Source organism: Pongo pygmaeus, chromosome 3 (genome assembly GCF_028885625.2).
Source record: "Pongo pygmaeus isolate AG05252 chromosome 3, NHGRI_mPonPyg2-v2.0_pri, whole genome shotgun sequence".
NCBI classification, from domain to species: domain Eukaryota; kingdom Metazoa; phylum Chordata; class Mammalia; order Primates; family Hominidae; genus Pongo; species Pongo pygmaeus.
Window position 1 is genome coordinate 110,237,194 of NC_072376.2, and position 22,780 is coordinate 110,259,973.

The window sequence follows — 22,780 nt, forward strand, 5'->3', positions numbered from 1 at the left end:
AAACCAACTCAGACATAGAGAGAATGGTAGTCTGAAAACCCAACTTGGGGCAGGATGAACATTTCCAAGAAGAATAATCCACTATATTAAATGCTGCTTCTAGGCTAAGTAAAATAAGGAGATTCAACACAGGATCTACCACAGGATTGGGCAAAAGATTTATGGAAGTCATTGATGAGCCATTTCTGTGGAGTAGTTGGGGAGAAAGCCTTACAAGTGTCAAATTAAAAGAGAATAAGAAAAGAGAAAATGGAAATGATGAATGTATGATAGTACTTTGAGTAGCTTTTTAAAGAAGAAAATATAGAAACGGGTTTAATTTAAGGAAAAGTGAGGCTGAGAGATATTTTTAGATGGGATGATAGGCAAAATGGTTGTATGTTTACATGAATGATTTGGCAGAGAGGAAAAAATGAAGTAAAGGGAGAAATTGCTGGTACAACATCATTGAGCAGATGAAGCAAATGAGATCTAGCAGGTAATTAAAGGTATTAGGCTTAAGTAGGAGGCAAGACAGTTCAACTTCAGGAGGACAAGTGGAGTAAATATGTAGAAATGCTGTTGGGGAAAGTGATGTGCTGATAGGACTGTGTGGAAATGTTAAGTAAAATGTCTGAAGGCATTAACTAAAAGAGAATGAGAGAGCTGGGCGCAGTGGCTTAATGCCTATAATCTCAGCACTTTGGGAGGCAAAGGCAGTTGGATTGCTTCCAGAAGTCCAAGACCAGCCTGGGCAACAGGGCAAAACCCCAACTCTACAAAAAATACAAACAATTAGCCAGGTATGGCGGTGCGTGCTTGTAGTTCCAGCTACCTGGGAGGCTGAGGTGGGAGAATTACTTGAGCCTAGGAGGTCAAAGCTGCAGTGAACTGTGATTGTACCACTGCACTCCAACCTGGGCAACAGAGTGAGACCCTGTCTCAAAAAAATGAAAATAATTTCAATAAATAAGAGGATGGAGGGTGGGGGGAAGTACTAGAGATTTTAGAACACAGAAGGTATGAAAGAGTTACCTATGAGAGTGTGAGAATTACTGCAATAGAAAGAAATATTATGACTGGTGGGCATCAATAAGGGCCTTCTGAATAGTAATTGGATGAATAATAAAGATGATAGTCCAAATTATAAGTGAAAGGAAGGAAAGAAAGATTGATGTGTCAAACCTAATACCAAAGTAAAAATATAAGGTAGCATAGAATCGAAGACAAAAATAAAAACCATATCCAAACCAAAAGAAAATACAAAGGCATTAAATAAATTAACTTAGGTATGAAGAAACACTAAGCCTAACAAAATGATTTTTAAAAGTAAAGACAATTTTTAATAGATTTTACCAAATAAGCATGCAAAACATGGTAAAATTTCTTAGATAAGTTAGTAACCATTACTATACAGCAAAGGAGTGATTATGTTGAAATTCAAATACAAGTACTTTGGTCTGACTTTCTACTCTCTTAAATGTATACTCTAAGCTAATGACATAAAGGGTATTCCAAGATTGATGTCTTCCATACATGGCAAAAACAAATATGAAAGTGCAACTCATCTAAAGCTAATGATGTGAAAGAGACAAAAACACAACTAAAGCAATATGGGAATGTTTTTTTTTAAATATTACCACTTTTCATAATCAAATGGTTTTTTGAAAAATAAAATTTATAAAAATTCACCTGGCAAAGAAAACAACATAAATTGACCAATAATTATTTAAGAAATACGAAAAGATATTAAAAGATTACCATACTAAAAATAATTTCTAAAAAAATTACAGATACGTATTAAATGCCTTATAATATCCAAACCAATGAAGTAAAGGGAAATATGGCTGGCACCACTCTTTGAGCAGATGAAGTAAATGAGTTCTAGCATCTAATTAGAGGTATTAGGCTTAAATAGGAAGCAGGCATTGTTTGCCAGTGATTCTAAGAATTTTTTCTTAAGAAATAATCAAAGGTAGGAACAAAGATCAGGTATAAAACCATCTTTATAGGGCTATTCATAATAATAGAAAAAATGAAAGCTTTTTAAAGATCTCTTGCTATACTCCCAATAAAATATCTTTCTGCCATTTAACATTATTTTTCTGAGAATATGCAATAGAGAAAATACTTTTTTCTATTTTTGGTGAAAATATAATTAAATTACATATATGTTAATGCATTTTCTCATTTCTATAGTATAAAACTATTCTATCCCATAATTAAAAAACAAAAAAAATACCTACTAATTCCTTCTTTAAAATTACCCAGAATGAGGGTTTTAGACATGTGGGTAATCTGCTAACAAAAGGATTTCCTAAATAAATTCCTTTATAACTTTTTCATTTGAGTAAAATTTTCTTTTCATAAAAATATCTTTGTTAATTTCTGTACTACTTGAATAGATGTTTAAATGAAACTAATTGCACTACAGATTGTTCTCTTGTGCCATTTCTAAATTTTCATATTCATGGGATATTTATCAATCTAAAATGTGATGTGAAGTCTGAATTCAAACTTCTAAGTGCACAATTTTCATCAAAAGAATTTCAAAGTAATAGAAAGTAAATGACTCAATTGAATTAATTAGTACTATCATACACATGCATCAACTTCTAGTTTATAAAATCATAGCCAAATAAGTGTTTTTCTAAAATACAGTTGACTTTAACAAAAAGGTGTTAATCTATAGTAATAATAAGAATCTCAATTTTTAAATTTATAACTGAAAATAAGTAATAAACTAAACCTACAGTGTGATTCCAATTCTCAACATGTTCTGGATTTATACATGTTAATATTTTATCTCACTTATATTGTCCTACCCAATTCTGCTATTAAAAATTCACTCTGAAACTAATCTCTAATTGAGATTTTTCAAGCAATTATGTAACCTGCAAAAATTAAAAATTATACTCATAAAATGAATTGTGTTATTGAGCTTCAATTAATTTCAGCAGAATTTTTGCTTTTTTAAGACATATATTTAAATCTTTTCTAATATTTAAAGGATTTTATAATGTTAAATTCATTGAAGTTTCTTCTATTTAGCTTTTTAAAATATTCTCACATAGACACTGTCTAATTTAAATTTCAGAAAATCAGTATATTTGAAGCAAATAAAAAATCAGTATATTTGACTCGATCACTGTATTTGAAGCCTTATCTAAACCTTAAAAAAACATTTTTTTGGTCAAGAGACTGATTCAACAAGAGAATGTGAATGAATCAATAAAATTTACTGTTATTTTAAAAGAATATATACATATTCTTTTCACTGAGAACTAAGTCAATGAGGAAAAATTTATGTCTAGATAAAAATTAGTGATTTATGAAAAGAAAATCCTGATTTTCCATTTTGCTAATTTATTCAATAAACATTTATTAATATACTATTAGGTGCCAGATTCTGTGGTTGGAAGCTGAATAATATGCAATTAAATAAATCATTGCCTTCATGAAGCTCATAATGTAATATTGAGAGTTCTCAGTTGAAATTATAAGTGAACTTGTATAGATTAATAAACTTTCTAAAATTGTATGCACATTTTTTTATGAGTATACACACATTTTCTCCCTAGCTTTTATTAGATCTTCAAAAAGGTCAATGATAGTAATCCAATAAATATCAATAACTAAAAGGAGCAAAGACAAACAGCTTAGCTAGTAATTGAAATAAGATGGGCAAAGTAAGATATATTCCAAAAGCAACTCTGACCTTCCTCCACCCATCAAAAATGGGGAGAGAACTAAATCTACCTGGGGAACTCAAGAGAGAATTTACAAAAAAATGAAAATAGAAGCAGACATTACAAATGTGGGTGTACAATTTAAGAAGCCTCCAGATTTTTGCAAATATAATTGTATGGACCACCAGCATTGGACAGTTGGGGATCCTTTGTGGACATAAGACATTAAAAATGTATAACTATCTCAATGGCAGATCATACAGTTAAGTAATTTTCAAGTATAACTGAATTGCAATTCTAAATCAATATCATGCATTTCTAGAATTATCTTTTTCTATTAAAAAAAGTAAAATGTTTATGGCAAATATGTTCTCAAGAGTCACCAACTTAAACTTATTAAAGTCATGAGAGAGTATCAAATTAAAATAAAAGAACAAGTTAATAATAAAGAGACCTAGTAATTCACCAACCCATCAACTTAAAAGTAACTTCTTTAAAGAAGGAAAATTATGAAAAAAGTATTTATTGAAAAAGGTTTTTAATTATTCAAGGAAATAAATTGGTGTTGAGAAGACAAAAAAAAATTACAGACTCAGTTCTCAACAGAAAAGTTACCCTGAAGTTCAGTAAATATAGGATGTAATAGTTTGAAATTTCAAGAATATCTTAACAAACAACAATATAAAACCCATAAATGTTTTCTCTGACATGGGAAATAATCTTGCATAATAAACATCTATCACAAAGTATAAAAATATAATATTAAACTTATAAAATCTTAAGAAAGAAAAAGCAAGAATTTCTTAAATACTAGAAAGACTAGTGGGAACATCCTTTACGAAGAATGCATCGCAAAATGAAAAAGGATACCATTAGATTGGCTGACGTTTATTATTTGTGGATACCATTAAAATGAGTTTTTTAAAGGAGAGAAATTGCTCAACTAAAGATGTAATATGATTTAATATTATCAAACTATGAACAACTAAAGTACCCAACTTATCAAGACCAGTACCTTATTAATCAATACTTAAAGACCTTCCCTCACTATGCTCATCAATCTAAAGTAAACAAACGTCATAAACTTTGCCCAGTCCTAATCAGTTCCCCACTTACAAGACTTGGCTTAAGTCACCTAGCATAGATCCTAAAACCATATAAATACCTTCCCTTGACTTCCACCTTCGAAAATAGTACTGATACTCTCAAGAGATTCTCCCTTTCTGAAGTTAAGTCTAATAAAATTAGCTTTGCTTAACCAGCAGGCATTAGTCTTTGTCTTTTGGAGGAATCAACAGCCAACAAGATAACAATTCTTCGATTACTCATTTTCATTTGTTTTATTTTCTCCTTTGATGGAATGCTGAAAAGTATTTAGATTGTGACATTTTATTTTTATTTACTTACTTTTTTTTTTTTTTTTGAGAAGGAGTCTCGCTGTGTCGCCCAGGCTGGAGTGCAGTGGTGCAATTTTGGCTCACTGCAACCTCTGCCTCCCAGATCCAAGTGATTATCCTGCCCCAGCCTCCAGAGTAGCTGGGGCTACAGGTGCATGGCACCATGCCTGGCTTATTTTTATATTTTTAGTAGAGACAGGGTTTCATCATGTTGGCCAGGCTGCTCTCAAACTCCTGACCTCAAGTATCTGCCCACCTCAGCTTCCCAAAGTGCTGGGATTACAGGCATGAGACACTGTGCCTGGCCTTAGATTGTGACATTTTAAGTAAGGAGAAAAACATGTATTCAATATAAATAAACTTGTCATTAGCCCCAAAAAGAACATTCATTTTGGTTTGCACTCAGAATTAACTCTTAAATTAATTGTTACAAATCACTATAAAATATTTTACTTTCAATAGTTAGTAGGGTAGGAATGGGGGACCTATTTCATTCTAATTCTCTAAAGGGCAATAAAGGGCTATTGTGAACACAGTTTCTAAAATCTTTCAGGTTATGATCAGAAGGTCCATAGCTTAAAAGACACCTTTATTTATTATGAACTTAAATACAGCATCCATGTTCATTAAAAGAAAATAAAAGAGCAACACACAATTTTATTTGATCCACAGGGCTTTCTTGTGAGCTCTCTGATAATTATTTCAATAAATACTAAGAGATTTCAATGTATGAATACAAACAAGTATGTAAACAAGTGAACTTTAAAATTTGTAGGAATATAAATAAATTATATATATGAATACCGCAAAGCATATTTAGAGATAGAAAAGTTGTTTAAATGACTCTTAAATTCTTAAATAATTATTTTTAAATGTCAGACTACATCTTCAAAAATCTCCTTAGTCAGAATATTTTCATTAATCAGCAATGTGAATAAAATATATGGAAAGGACTTTAATATATACATTTGTAGTACTTTCTGGAAATTGATTCTATTCTTGTGTCACTGACAAGAAGGAAATATTGACAAACCTCATATGTTGCTGGGCCTGGAGTAATCTCTTTGGACTCTTCAAAGCGCTTTGATGCTTTCACAAACAAGGGTATGGGGCAAGATTTCCTTAAAACAGGATTGTATGCTGCAGGACCTGAGAGACAACAAATGTAAAAATTATGATAAAGTATATTTTAAAATTATTAATTTTGGTCATATGAATATTAGGTTTGTGCTCTTAATGTATAAAATTAGCATGAAACAGTCTTGAACCCATTGTTTTTGAATACTTAAAATCATTTGGTTTATGTCTTTGAAATATGATAAGCATAAGATAGTGGCATCTGTTTACCTAATAATTAAATATATTACAGCAATAATTTCCAAAAAAGAGAAAACAGTACTCCCTCAATATACTTTTACATCATGAATGAAGATGCTTAACTCTTATATCCTAAATATTCATTCACATGTTCAGTGGGTAGTTAGGGCTTGAGCTGCATTTGGAAATACAAATGGGATTTAAAGAAGCAGAAAGGTGCTTGAATAGCATTCTGGGCAGTAAACATTACGGAAATCAAGACGCAAAGATGGAATGTACATGGAGCAATCAAATGTAGTAAACAGATGGTTTGCATGAAACAAGGCCTAATCCTAATTAAGGATTTTTGTACTTAAGCCAATGGGTTCCAACTTGTATTCTTCAATGCCCCCAAATTCTTACAGAAGTGACCAGAGGATAATTTGTAGGTAAAGCCCAAGCAGAAAAGGTTTGAATTATTTTTATTCACAACATCTCTAAAAACTTTTGAGAACCACTTTCATAGACAATGGGTAGGTCTTAAAAGCTTTAGATTAAATAGTCATGAAAAGTGGTAGTTTAGAAAGTAAATTCTGGCAGATTCTTGATTCTCGTGAAGAGTGTACAACCAAGATCCCTTGCATGTGCAGTTCAGGATAGGGTTCGAGCTCCTAAGAGAATCTAATGTCAGGCTAATCTGACAGGAGGTGGAGCTCAGGCAGTAATACTCACTTGCCCTCTGCTCACCTCCTGCTGGGCAGTCTGATTCCTAACAGGCCATTGACAGGTACAGGTCCTTGGCCCAGGGATACGGGACCTGTGGTCTAGTGAATGGAACCTGGCTAGTACAACTTCACAGAGAGAAGATAGGGAGAGGTAATTTTTTTTCTTCATTCATATTTTAAACAATAATATTGAGTGTCTATCACATGCCAAACCTTGTGTTTCAAGAGAATGTTAGAGGTCTACTATATCAAATGTTTCAAGAGGAGAGAAGACTTAGGAAGGACACTGTAGAATATGTGGAATATAATTTCAGAAGAATGGTAGTGAATGAAATTAGATTAGGGGGCATCAGAGAGGCAATGTATGGGGAGAGAAAATAAAACCTTTGGCCACAGAATATTCACAATAAATATAAACAGTGAAATAGAAGAGTAGATATAATGATATTAATAAAATACAAAATTAATTTCTCTATATTTCCCTAATAAGCATGCAATTCAATCTACCTACTTTGGCAAATACATTCTTGTTGATGCTTTAAAATCTAAAATATTTTTAAATTAATAGGTTAGTATGAAACATTTTTAATGTTTTTAGCTTCATTAATATAGGACATTTCGAAATTTAAGACAAAGAGGGACATCTAGGCTCTAGCCCAATCATTCTAATATCAGCTCAATTAAGACATAGGTATCTAAAGTTCCTTGTGGGAAGCTAATGTGTTTTGATATATCAAGTGAAAAGTTGGTATTTAAAATAAAGGAGGACATCCAGGCTCTAGCCCAGTCATTTTAATATTAGCTCAATTAAGATATAGCTATCTAAAGTTCCTTGTGGGAAGCTAATGTGTTTTGCTATACCAAGTGATAAGGAAAGTGTTTTTGCAAATGCCATCTTAGTATAAAACAATAGCATGCACAACTTTGGAATAATATAATTTATATTTATAGTGCAGAGGAATAATGCACATATACATACATAACATCTTTACTGACAGACATTCATACACAAACTATGTAAGGGAAAATATATCATCGACCATAGTATTCAGAATTAAAAAAACACAAACCATCATCAGAAGCTGGGTACATCATACTTCCATAGTCAGTTAATTGAAAATTGTAGTTTTAACCATAAAGATTTATAAACGTTAATGCAACAGGTAAGGCTATTATCCAAACACTATTGTAACTGTAACTTTCATTTTCAATTATGAAGAAATATAGTATATTCTCTACCCTTACCATCAGGCTACAGTATCTGATAAATATTTACATTCACAGCTATAACTCATTAAAAGAAAAGAAATTATTCAAATGTAATTGTAGGTTTCTTTTTATTGGAATTCCTTTGAGGAACACTAAGTGAGGCAAAACTTCTCAATATGCATCTTGCTCCATTTTAGCACTTAGCCTGCTTTAAGCTACAGAATATTTTTTAAATAAAACAAAGGTTTAACATACTTAGTCTTAAAATACATTTTCAATTACATATGCTATTGTTTATATGATACAGGTCAAAGACTTACATTGTTTCATCAGCTCTCATTCATAGCTAGATTATGCAGAAACTATCTTCTTTTTAGATACCAAAATGTCACATTTTAATCACAGGTAATAAGGAAGACAACTTCTCATTCCAAATCAAACACCTATGAAAAGTCTGCCTGAATCATGGCTAGCATATAATGGGAAATTCAAGAGTAGGTGATTCTTATAATTGCATATTTTCCAGCCCTGTGCCAACTCAGTCTCTATGAAATGTCAACCAATGCTACAGGGCAAAAATGGAACATAACAGGAACAGTGAGTAATTTAAAATAAAAACCTATGTTTCTGTCCCTTCAATATGAACACCTTGGTACATTAGAGTGGCCTCAGAAAAAAACAACTTCTATAAATAAAGCTACAAAATCTCAGATTTCATAAGTTGTTTGCTTTATAATGAGCTAAAAGTATAAATAATGTAATCATTCTTACTATGAATACTTTTTTTATGTGAAGGTGACACAAATCTACTAAAAATTAAATATCCCATATATGAGCATACTAAAACCCTGGAAGAAAACCTAGGCAATACCATTCAAGAAAAGGCATGGGCAAAGATTTCATGACTAAAACACCAAAAGCAATGGCAACAAAATCCAAAACTGACAAATAGGATCTAATTAAACTAAAGAGCTTCTGCATAGCAAAAGTAACTATCATCAGAGGGAACAGGCAACCTACAGAATGGGAGAAAATTTTTGCAATCTACCCATCTGACAAAGGGCTAATATCCAGAATTTACAAAGAATTCAAACAAATTTACAAGAAAAAAAAACCCCGCCAAAAGGTTGGCGAAGGATATGAACCGACACTTCTCAAAAGAAGACATTTATGCGGCCAACAAACATATGAAAAAAAGCTCATCATCACTGGTCATTAGAAAAATGCAAATCAAAACCACAATGAGATACCATCTCCATCTCATGCCAGTTAGAATGGTGATCATTAAAAAAATCAGGAAACAACAGATGCTGGAGAAGATGTGGAGAAACAGGAATGCTTTTACGTTGTTGGTGGGAGCGTAAATTAGTTCAACCATTGTGGAAGACAGTGTGGCAATTCCTCAAGGATCTAGAACCAGAAATACCATTTGACCCAGCAATCCCATTACTGAGTATATACTCAAAGGACTATTAATCATTCTGCTATATAGACACATGTACACGTATGTTTATTGCAGCACTGTTCACAATAGCAAAGACTTGGAACCAACCCAAATGCCCATCAATGATAGACTGGATAAAGAAAATGTGGCACATATACACCATGGAATACTAAGCAGGTATAAAAAAAGGATGAGTTCATGTCCTTTGCAGGGACATGGATGAAGCTGGAAACCATTATTCTCAGCAAACTAACACAGGAACAGAAAACCAAACACCACATGTTTTCACTCAGAAGTGGGAGATGAACAATGAGAACACATGGACACAGGGAGGGGAACATCACACACTGGAGGCTGTGGGAGTGGGGGGTGGAAGGCTAGGAGAGGGATAATAACATTAGGAGAAATATCTAATGTAGGTGACAGGTTGATGGGTGCAGCAAACCACCATGGCACGTGTATACTGAAACAAACCTGCATGTTCTGCACATGTATCCCAGACCTTAAAGTACAATTTTTAAAAAGGGGTTAAAAATCAGTTAGGAAATTGTCCATTGAAATTTCATGGTTTTAAAATGTCATTTAGAAAGTTTATACATTTATGGAACACATTTTCTCATGCTGATTTTATTCTTCAGCTTTACAAATGAAGTAATAGCAAAGAGAAAAGACTAGTACACAAAGAAGTATCATCATCAATGCCAGAGACACATTTAGGTTTAATGCTCTTCTACTACCTCTAAGACTAGATTTGATTAAATGGCACTTCAGATTATGACCATAGAACTGCACAGTCTATTAAATTGAGCTATAGGTAACAAGAGAAAAAAGAGTCCCAATACTACACGAATTTTAAACAAAATGTCCATGTTTATTTTTGCCATCCCTTTAAATTATCTGTTCAAAAACAAAAAGGGTATTACATATTTTAAGAAATAAGATTTTACATATTCAAGGATATCTTAAAGTTATTGTAGAGTATCTGGAAGTTATTGTGTACAAAGCCCCTAAGAAATGAATTATTTTAACTCACTCCAAACTAAGTAGACTGAGAAATTCATCTCCTGGCATCTACCTAAAGCATGCACCTGTTAAAACATGTGTTCCTAGCACTGATTAAGCTATAGGGCTGTCACTGTTATGACATATAAATACAAAATCATATGGATTTGGCTTGACTGAAATATCTCTTCAGACAGCAATGTCTGTTTACCTGTGTACCTCTAATACATACTTATCAAAATGTATATCCATAAGCCCTGTCAAGTGAAGTCTTTCAACTGCTGCTATAAAAAAGATACTTTCACTCTGTGATAACGTAAGTACATTGTAGGTAAATTTGAATGACTTTCACCAGTCATAAATGTGGGTGTAATACAGTTTCTGTGTGAATTACAGGAACCAACTGGAAGGAAGGATAATCACCCTTCACCTAAAACCACTTTGAGTAGGCAGTACATAAATATGTAACACATGAATTATTTTTAAGAATGAACAGAATTACCAAATAATAAAATACGAAGTTGTCTTCGAGGTAAACAGAATACTTCACAATTGTCCTGAAATATTAGTGGCAAATTCTCATAATTAAATTTTGGTTTTATACTTCACAGTTCTTACATAAAGGTTTGGAGCCATATTGCCAAGAATATTATCAAGGCAAAAAAGTAGAATAAGTCTCAACATATATTTGAAGTTCCCTTAGATCACCATTATCAGGTCTAAATCAGCACCACTCTATTTAGCAAGGCATTCCCTCTGTCAAGACTGATACTTATCTCTGGGAATATCATATGTACAAATCAGGATAATGCTAAAACATGTCACATCACAGATGAAGTTACATAAAGTCCTTTAAATAAAATACCAACTTTATTTTAAAAATAATTAAAACACTTGATTTAAATAAACTAAATTCTTCACAAACATTAAAGAAAATCACTAATTTATACCATTTAAATTGTGACTATTTGCCATTTTCTCAACTTGTTAAAAATTGTAAGGTTTCTAAATATGTTTGGATTTGAATCTGCTGCTAACATCTTTACCTGTATAGGTCTGCTAGGAAAAAGCTAGAGTCAAAGAGTTTAGACTTTCCAGAAAGAGGAGCCTACATTATTTATTTAGTGAGAAGCCAATTAAGCAAAGATTAATATTTCATTTACAACTTAAATGAAGAACTTCTCTATCCTAAAGCAAATATATGTTATAGATGAAAGGAATGATACAATACTTTTCATGCTTTGATGCCATCAAAATTATTTTACATTCATTGGATATTAAACAAGAACTATTAGATTAACGATTGAATATTTCAGTAACTTTTGTCCTCCTTTTTAGTGAACCAAAATCTATATATAGATTTAAATCTAAATAAGGATGCTTTTCTTTATCCTTACAGTATTCTTTGGTCACTATGATCCTGTAATCATGTAATGTAAATATTCTCTAACCTTGTTCCTATGTCCTACTAGAATAAGAGACAGCAGACTACTGTGAGAATTCAGCAGCATTCTTCCCTTTCAAAGCTTCTCATCAACTAAGGTTGAATATTCCTAATCCAAAAATCTGAAATCCAAAGTACTCCAAAATCTGAAACTTTTCAAGCATCAACATGATGCTCAAAGAAAACACTCATTGATACATTTCAGATTTTGGATTTTCAGATTAGGGATGCTGAACTGTTGAGTATAAGTAATGTAAATCTAAGATCCAAAAACTTTGAAATCTGAAACACTTCTGGTCCCAATCATTTTGGATAAGACATACCACTGGATAATTATAACCAAGACTAGTAACAGTGGAATTTTTTACATTAATAATGTCTACTTCCAAATAATTAAGGGATTCCTCATCTGGCTTTAGTACCTACAGCTCACAGGGTTTATTCACTACCCTTCTATAGCTTTAGAAATGTTACTCCACTGGTCTCTGGCTGAACTTGTTGTAGGGCATGACATATCAGACTAAAAAACAAAAAGAATCATATGCAGCATCATATATTTTATGTTGTTCATGGACCACAGACATCAGAATCATCCCAATTAGTGTAAAAATGAAGATTCCTTGGATTCATCCCACAATAATAAATCATATTCTCTGAAAGTGGGACCAAGAAAACAATTTCAACAAAACCCATTGGTTTTGACCTCTAAACTACAATTTAGTGTGTTCTTGTTCTTAAAAAATATTTATACTTTAAGTCAGTTTTCTCTCAAATAATCTTGGTAACCAGTGATCCAGACAAAGAATAAACCTTCTGAAGTTCTGGATGAGACTATAATTTTCTCTGAAATATATCTGAATCTTATGTGCCTGCCTACGGTAGAGCCTCTATAAATGCTTATTGAGCTGAACTGAACTGAATCAAGAAAGGAAGAATCAATTTATGAGCTACCTAGAATCTACTTCTGTGACTTTAAGCATTTTAACCATTTTCTTGTCATTTTACTTTCTTTTTAGTAATTGTCCATGAAAAGAAATAGATGGATTGAAGTCACGTTTCTATTTATAATATGCAAATAGCATTTAGATGATACATCACATAAATATTTGTAAATATGTTAGAGCAATTGTTACCTGGGAGGAAAGAGATTAACATAAGACTGGCAGTATTAAGATAGGAAAAAGACTTTCTTTTCAGTATACATCCTTCACTACAGTATGAATTCTGTTATGTGGATGTCATACTATTTTAATCTTGGACCAAATTGGCAAACTTATTTCATGATAACTGAAGAGGCAATGCTTGCAAGTACATTTTCATCTCTATGTGATTTTAGCCTATTATTTCTAGAATAAATCTTAAACCTAAATTGAAATTCAAGCTTTCGATAGCCATGTGACCTTGATTAATTCTCTAAATCATGCTCACCTTTAGTCTTCTCTTTTGTAATAGAAATGAAAAAAAAACAGCTCAGAGAAGTTAAACAACTTTCGTAAGTTATAAAATGAGTAAGGATCAGAGTACCTGCTTTTCATCCTTGGAATATCCCTGAGAGGGTAGAAAGGGAAAAATTATTATTTAAACTTCACAGGAAACAGAGTTAAATAGCAGAGCTGTGGCTTCACTTTATGGTTTTAACAGCTCTTTTTACTACTTCATGCTGCCTTCTTAATCTCCATTAGATGTCTCAGCACCTCCAAAACCATCAAATTTGCCAAACAAATATCATATTAATCAAATGACAATGTTATGCTTTTACCGCAGCATGACAATCTCTAAAAGGTGAATTGGGTCTAGGAGATGGAATAAATAAGCATAGTTGATAAATTTAGGGAATTTTTTTCTTGAATTAATTACTAATTCACTAGCATACCAAAAATAGAGGTCATTTTTGTTTTACCCATATATTTTAAAAGTTGTAAGTATAAACACATTTAAGGAAAGCACAAATATCACAATTCTAAAAATCAAGTTGTCTTCAAATCTCCATATTACCACACTGCTAGCTGTCAAGGCTGCCACACACTGCTACTTTAAAAGCCTGTTATAAACAACAATAAAACAAATTCTAGAGTTAAATGCTATTTTTCTAGAATCCAATAGCACTACATCCTATCTTTGGGTGAAGGCTGCCTCTCTGTGGTAGAATGCAATGTGATGTCTTCCCTAAGAGACAATCTTCTCCCTCATATTTTTAACTAGAAATCATCTGTATAATATTCAAAAACATACAGATTTAAATACAGTGCCTTAACCATTTCTTTCAGGATTATATGTTTGCCTTCATGTTTAGAAAAATCTTTGAACCACAAGGAACAGCCTCACTCATTTAGGCAAGCAGGTATAGCAAGAGATGAAAACAGCATTTTTTGCTAGTAACAGAAATCAAGTAAAAACGAATTGTTCAAAAAGAACAGTCATGTTTGCTGTCTTTTTTGAAAGCTGAAGTCATTATTCACTTTACACTGAGTGACCTCTGCTGGTCAGAAAGACACATATTAATGGACATCATATCTACCAGAAAGCAGCTGTTATCTTAATTTCCCCAAGTAATTACTCAGATATATTGTGTGTCATAAGAGGAAGTTGGTTATTCACTTACAGTGCAATACAGGAACATATCCTATTTCAAATACTGAAAGTCAAGAAGCAAATATCAAATGGATATCTTTTACAAACATTGAGTTAATTGTTATTTCTTCACTAATGTCCATTGTTAGTTGAAATAAAAGTAGACTCAAAAGGTCTTCTTATTATAAGACTTATTTTGAAAGGAAGTATACTCTATAATAAAAAAAATTAAGATTTTGGTATTTTTAACTATATGATGACTGAAAGCTTAGTATTTGTACACTATTAACTGAAATAAACAAAACATATTTATACAATAAACATATGACTTGTTATAGCTCAGAAGTAAAGAATTTATTTAGCTAAGTAATATAGTTACAAAAATTACATTTACCTTCTCTAAAACAGAACATGCTACACATCAGAAACTGTAAAACCTAATTAGGAGAAGGTATCCAGAGACTCAGAGTAAACATTTAAACAACCAATATCAAAATACTCTTTTTAAAACATATATCACTGCAAAAACTGTGCAGATTGTTTATCTTTATAATTTTAATAGAGGTCACAACCTTTGACATGAAATATATCAATAAAAACACCAAAAAATGTTGCCTACGAAAATTTTTTAAAAAGAAAGTTATTATATATCCTGATTGCTAATGATTACAATGTCCCCCTCCCCTCCTTTTTTTTTCTTTTTAACAATGTCCAGGAGGGGAAAAAAAAAAAAAGAAGCATATTTGGTCTTTGCTTCAGCAAATACTGACATCTATTTATATGCAAATAAGCTATCCATGATTAGTATGAGAAAAGACTTGTGTATAAATGAGACATAAATTATCACTAGAAGCCATTAATGAAATCTATTTCAAAACATAACATTTTACAAGAGCCCTCACTCATGTAATATTTGCTTAAGCCTTGAGGGGAAATGGTGAGTTCTACACTTAGATGAAATCTGATACTACATTATTTCCCATGCCAATTTGTTTTATAAAATGAATTTATCCTTTCCTTAAAAATGACTTGATAATTCTAACTCCAGTGAGTCTTTTTAGAGAACTTCATCATTAAAATCAGAGCCTTATGTGATTGTCACATAATTACCACACTTTTTGAGGGGTTTTATTTTGTGTCTGTTAGAATAATTGTCATTCTTTAGGGTTTAAAATGTTAACATTCATTTTTATATTCTACATATATTCATTTTTATATTCTACATATAAAAATGAACAAATAGATGAGTCTTAAGAGGGAACATGAGTCTTTCTGGAATAAGTTGAATTTCTATTGAAAATAATAAAATAAGCAATAATTAATAGACCTATAAAATACTTTTGTAAAGTTTTTTCATTTTCTTTTGGGATATCTTGCTTTGTTCTCCTTTACATCATAAATTTCTTGTTTAGTCCATATTTGAGTCTCTGCCAATTTTTTTTTTTTTTTTTTTTTTTTTTTGAGACGGAGCCTTGCTCTGTCGCCCAGGCTGGAGTGCAGTGGTGCGATCTCGGCTCACTGAAAGTTTCGCCGCCCAGGTTCACGCCATTCTCCTGCCTCAGCCTCCTGAGTAGCTGGGACTACAGGTGCCCACCACCACACCAGGCTAATTTTGTGTGTGCGTGTGTGTGTGCATTTTTAGTGGAGACGGGGTTTCACCACGTTAGCCAGGATGGTCTCGATCTCCTGACCTCTTGATCCACCCGCCTCGGCCTCCTAAAGTGCTGGGATTACAGGAGTGAGCCACCGCACCCGGCCGAGTCTCTGCCAATTTTAAATATCGCAGATATTTCTTCTTTCTGTCATCTACTGAGCTTTTCCTAGAATGCCCAATGTTGAAGAGAAATCCTTCATTTTAAAATAGTTAAGCTCAGATTTTTTTTTTTTTAATAGTTGTTACTTTTGGAGTTTTTAGTAAGAAGTATTTCCCCACTTTCTAGGTTGTAACAGTATTCTCTTAGACACTGAGGACTCCAAAAGGTGGGAGGGAGGGAGGGGTTAAGGGTTAAAAATCTACCTATTGGATACTGTGTTCACTACTGGGATGACGGATTCAACGGAAGCCCAAACCCCACCATTATGCAATATATTCATGCAGCAAACATGCAAGTGTACCCACTGAATCTGATTTATTTTTAATTAAAAAATCAGTATTCACTGATATTTTCTTCAAATAATTTTGTAGTTTTACCTTTCCATTTAGGTCTTTAATCCATATAGATTCCATTTTTGTGCATGGTATTTTATAAGGATCTAATCTTATTTTCTCTGGTAAATGTATTGGTCCATTTTCACACTGCTATAAAGAACTGCCTGAGACTGGGTAATTTATAAGCAGAAAAGGTTTAATTGACTCACATTTCCATGTGGCTAGGGAGGCCTCAGGAAATGTACAGGCATGGTGGAAGGGGAAGGGGAAGCAGGCACTTCTTCACAAGGCAGTAGGAGAGAAAGCGTGAAGAGGGAAGTGCCACTTTTAAACCATCAGATCTTGTGATAACACTATCATGAGAACGGCATAAGGGAAACTGTTCCCATGATCCAATCACCTCCAACCAGGTCCCTCCCTCAACACGTGGTGATTTCAATTTGAGATGAGATTTGGGTGGGGACACAGAGCCAAACCGTATCAGTAAGTTTGTCAGTTTTCCTAGTATGTCAACTAAATAATTTTTGTTTACCTATTGAGTTGCAGTGACATCTTTACAATAAATTGTCTTCACATATACATTAATCTGTCTCTGAATTTTCTGTTTCCTTATCCATTTGTCTTGCTTTTGTGCCAAAACCACAAAGTTTTTATTAATATAGATTTGCAGTGTGTCTTAATAAATGGTATTGGAATTTCTCCCCTTCTCTATTCCTTTTTTTAAGCTCTTCATATACCTTTATTTTTACACACATTTATATGTGATCATTAATTTCTTCAAAATATCCAACTGGAATCTTAAGTGAGGTTACATTTATACATTAAGAAAAGTAAAACTGATATCTTGATTATATAAAGTCATCACATTCAAGTGCCTAGAATAGCTCTTCATTTACTCAGACCACTATCTATGTCTATTATTAGTTTAAAAATTCTCTTTATGAAATTGTTTTTTCTTATTTAATCCTAGGAACGTTATTTTTACTGTGAGTTGTACATTATTTCATTACTCTTTTGAAAATGATCACTGCTGGTATTGAGAACTGTTACTGGCTGTGTAAGTCATTCTCTATCCAGCAAGTGTGGTGAATTTTCTTATCAGTTCTAGCAGTTTCTGGATATTTTTAAAATTTGCTATATGATGCTATAATCTGCAATTTAAAGTAGGTTTATATCTTTTCTTCCAATACTTCCTTCTTTTTGTGTTATTAGGTATTCCATCCTTAGGTATTGATGTGAACCACCTACTTTGTTAAGAAGGTGTGGTAATAGTAGGTATCCTTGTCGTCCTTTAAGAATAATGTCTTAGGATTATAGCCTTTATCAAGTTAAGAAAGTTACTTATATTCATAGCTTTCTGAGATTTTTAAATCACAATAGGTATATTTAATTAAAAAATTGCTTATGCAGGTCTTTATTCAAGTACTTCTTGAAAGAGTACAGTACAGAAATATGAGAATACCCTAGCAAACACTACTCCCAGAACTCTTCTTGACTCAAATCCTGTTGATTTATCTTTGCTGTTAGGTGACTAGGCAGTTTAGAATGCAATGTATTTTTGCCTATCTCCCCCTAATATGCTTAATACTTGCTATTACGAGAAAACAGCATGTGCAAATGAGGATAAGGTATGATAGTGGGAAGGCAGTCGGGTGTTCTACTTATTCATCCTAAAGTCCACTAACAAATTCATCCTGAAGTCCAATAATACATACATCCCTTCCTCTGCTAACCTGCACAGAGTTGCAAGTCAGAACTGTTGCTGAAAGGGAGACCAAGAAGAGAATAGTACCACTTTTTTTTTAGTGCACCCAAAAAGCACCCAAACTAGATAAATATTTAGTCTTTGTTTCCTTAAATATGAACACACCAAAATTTACTTAGTAAAGGATAAGAAATAGCCACATGAAAGACAAAGACCAAAATAAATAGAAAAACTGACCCTGAAGAAAAAAAAATAGTTCAGGAAAATATAGAAAATATATAACTTTCAAAATTGAATAGTATGATAAAATATATTCACAATAATATTGCATCTATAAAACAAAGAGCATTCTTAGAACAATGTACTCCAGGAGCACATAACTGTTGGTATAGAAAATTATAAGAAAAATAGCTTACAAAAACCCTTACAGAATTTAGAGTAAAAAGGCAGAGAGAGAGAAAAAATATAAAAGATAAAAAGATATTTAAAAAAATAAATTCTATCGGAGCCAAAATCCATGTTTCCAGAAAGACAAAATTAAAATGCTGAAAATAAATTACAAAATACAGATTGCTTAAAAAAGATAGAATTCTTCAAATGTAAAAGGACACTATAAAACATAAATGACCTGAGTCCAGGCATTGAAAGATATTCTGCCATAGATATATTACTGTGAAATTGTAGAACATTAAGAATTTTTTAAAACTCTAAATGTTTCCAAAAAAAGGAAGGTCTTAAGTCCCCCACAAAGGAAAAAAAAAATCAAAATGCCTTCTGATCGTATTGGCATCAGCAAAACCAGATTCTAGAAGACAATGAAGCAAAAGAAAAAAAAGTAAGATCAAAATGAAGATACCTTGAAATATAAAGTCCTGCCACCACCTCTATAAAATGAAAACCCAGGTTTAATACAAATCAGGCCTAGAGAAAAATCAATCCAAACAAAAACAGATTAATGGGCTCCAGAAAAGAGGTCTCCAGAGGGGTTGAAACTTTGGATAAAATAAGAATCAACTCAAGAAAAAAGTAGACAATTTGTATGATATTGTACTCATACGAGATGGCTAAAGTAGTCAAATTCATAGAGACAGAAAGCAGAATGGTAGTGGTCAGGGGCTAGAGAGGAAGTTATTGTTTAATGAGAAGAGTTTCAAGTTTGCAAAATGAAAAGAGTTCTGTGGACAGATGGTGGTGATGACAGCACACAATGTGAATGTACTTAATGCCTGCCACTGTGTACATTTTAAAATGATTAAGATGGTAAATTTTCTCTTACGTCTATTTTGCTACAGTTTTTAACAAGATAAAATTCCAGATAACTGTGTAAGAAAGTAATGATCTAGATCTGAAACTAAATTAAAAAGTGACAAAATTTAAGCAACTAATGACATGCAGAAGAGGAAATCCAAGTGATTCTTATGCCAAAATATTCTACTTTGAGAAAATTAAAGATTATGGCTTTGGTGCCACAGAAAGAAAATCCTTGCATTCTACTTCACTCATCATTGAGTAATTTTTAAATTTTGTTTCTGGGATTTTGAAGGAATAAGGAAAAGTTTATTGCTTTTCTCTAAGCTCTTCTATACAAGTTGGTTTGGTACTATGTGCATGTATCACACATACACACAATACAAACATACACACACACACACACACACACACACAGAGAATATACCTATGTTGGCAAGAGGACTCCTCCAACTGATTCTTTTCATTCCATCTGCTGTGATATTTCATTGAAAATGAAATTATTGTTAAGCATTATTCTATCGCTATAGCTTCTGTTTCTAAAACTATATGTTCTGTAGAGATAGAAACAAGGTTTTGAAAAGAAAGGAATTATACTTCATTCTGAAATATCTGAGTTTTTAAGTGTATTCTGAAATTCACAAAATCATCAGAAGGAATAGGTGAAAATTAGATACATAATTACTCATAGTTTGGCTTCTACAGTAAAATGTCATTGAAAACATAGAATTATGTAAATAAATATATTAGGCATATAATGTGTATATGTAAATATATTTATAAATTAATAATGTGTCTATCTCATGGTTCCATATTAGTTTTATATTTATCTTTCTAATATTTATTTTCCTTAATAAAACCATCTAGAAATTAAAATAAACCACCTTTTTTATGAGTGTGATTATCTATACCTAATTTTCCATCATGGGTCTTGTTGTATATCAGTGAAAAGTTGATATGTTTACTATATGAATAGGATAAAACAGGTAAAGATGACAATGTTTATTTTATCAGCCATACACAAAAAACAGAAACTAGCTTTTCTAAGCACTGAAGCAATATACCCCCAGGTTTTTTATGCAGAATGAAAGTTTTCACAGAATGTTAGCTGATATAACACACTATAAAGCATTCTGTGGACAAATTTGGGGAAGGTTAGATTAAACAAGGTTCAAACAGGTTTATTACAGGTCATATCAGAGCCGGTGGTATGCTAATTCACACATAAAGAAAAAATACAGCTTGTGCATTTCCAACATGCATGATCATGGATTCCTTTTTTTTTTCACAATTTTCTTATAAAACTAGTGTTTGTGTAAATTAATTTAAAAATTTTTTTATTTCCAGGATAGCCACACTACTGTTTTCAACATACTAATTCTATAATTATAATTTAAATTTTAGCTATGATTCTAGTTAAGAAGCACAAATGAAAGCAGAGATAGAATCATTATAAAGACTTTTTTCTACTGTTATTAAAAAATTTCCAAGTAAATTATAGTTAAATAGTTCACATCAAAAAGCCATTTATATCATCTTTGGTTTTGGATATTATAGAACTGTGCTCTCCTAGTTTGCATAATCTGTCATCTTTAGCAAATGCATATTATCTAATCAGACAATAGCTTCATCAGTTCAGCATGTAATAACTTCAGATGGCCATAAAGTATGAACCAAAGAATTCTGTCAGTAGGGAATGGTATTGTCTATAATTGGCCACAGCTGCAAGAAACTTATTCATTTATATTATCTTCAACCTCTTTCTCCTCTAATCAAAAAAAAAATCTCAGCAGCATAGTGGCTAAGTCTGAAACACGTATGACAGAATTACACAATAAAAGCAAATATTGATAACCAAAGAAATGAGATAATTTTGATGTCAAGAAGTTCACTTATTTCTAAGTATTAGTAAAAAGACCTTCCATTTTACTAATGACAGTATTTACCTTTAATAGTATTTTTAAAATTTCCTATGAGGCAAAAAATATTATGTAACTCGGTGGAAATTATTTCCTTCAGATTGAAGAAATCTATATGTAGAATTATTTTCAAGTTGTTGTTTTCTTGACAACGTATTTACTTCCTCTCTTGTATGACCAGAGTAATTTATTCCTGATCACCACAAACAGAAGAAAATTTAGGATCCAACCTTGGTGAAAGCCTTATTTTGCCCAGAAAGAGAGTCACTTTCAAATCTGAGCATACCTGTTGAAGTGTCTGACCCAGAGCTGAGGAAAAAAAAAAGTTTCATAAGGAGAATGCTCAGTTGGAGTCATACAACCTACCTAACATGATCAAATCACTCAGCAGATCCTATAGAAATACTACATCCACATCAGGCTACAGAAAATATTATCTAAAGTACAAACAAGCAAAGAAAAACTAACTTATCCCTACAAATATCTCCAGAAATATTTTTTATCAATGAAATCTGTGTGTTTGTGTGTGTGTGCATGCATATGTGTGTGTGTGTGAGAAAGAGAGAGAGAGAAAGAAAGATACAGAGAGACAAATAAAGAGAGACAGAGAGAAAGAAGCAGAGTGGGAGAAAGAAAAAGACAGAGACAAAGACAGAGGAAAAAAATGGCTTTTCATTCCACTGATGACAAGGCCCCAAGAATTTCTCTCTCTCTCTCTCTCTCTCTCTCTCAGGGCTAACTGAGGAAAGAGAAAAGAGTCACAACTCTAGATCTTAAAATCCTCATCCAATTTCTAAGACTCATGCCCTCATCTAATTTCTGTTGAAAAAAAAAAGCATCTATTATCAACTTTTGGAGGAGCTTTGAGTGACACTGGTAGACTTTAGGGAAGAATATATGATTTTTGCTATCTTTCAGATTTGGAGAATAGAATGTATTTGGTTGGTGGAAAAGTAATCATGGTTTTTGCCATTCTTTAATTCCCATGAATAAAAGCAAGCGC

At 32.3% G+C, this 22,780-nt stretch overlaps 1 protein-coding gene across 4 annotated transcripts in view; it reads right to left on the reverse strand.

Moving 5' to 3' along the window:
* Window positions 1-22,780, reverse strand: part of STPG2 (sperm tail PG-rich repeat containing 2) — a 786,467-nt gene that overhangs the window by 363,976 nt on the left and 399,711 nt on the right. For 3 of the 4 annotated variants that reach the window (XM_054485711.2, XM_054485708.2, XM_054485709.2), the window contains one exon: window positions 6,099-6,214. In XM_054485711.2, the coding sequence (XP_054341686.1) occupies window positions 6,099-6,214 (116 nt within the window). Of the gene's footprint in view, window positions 1-5,240; window positions 6,215-22,780 lie in introns of those variants that run through there. The other variant, XM_054485712.2, reaches the window with a different exon arrangement.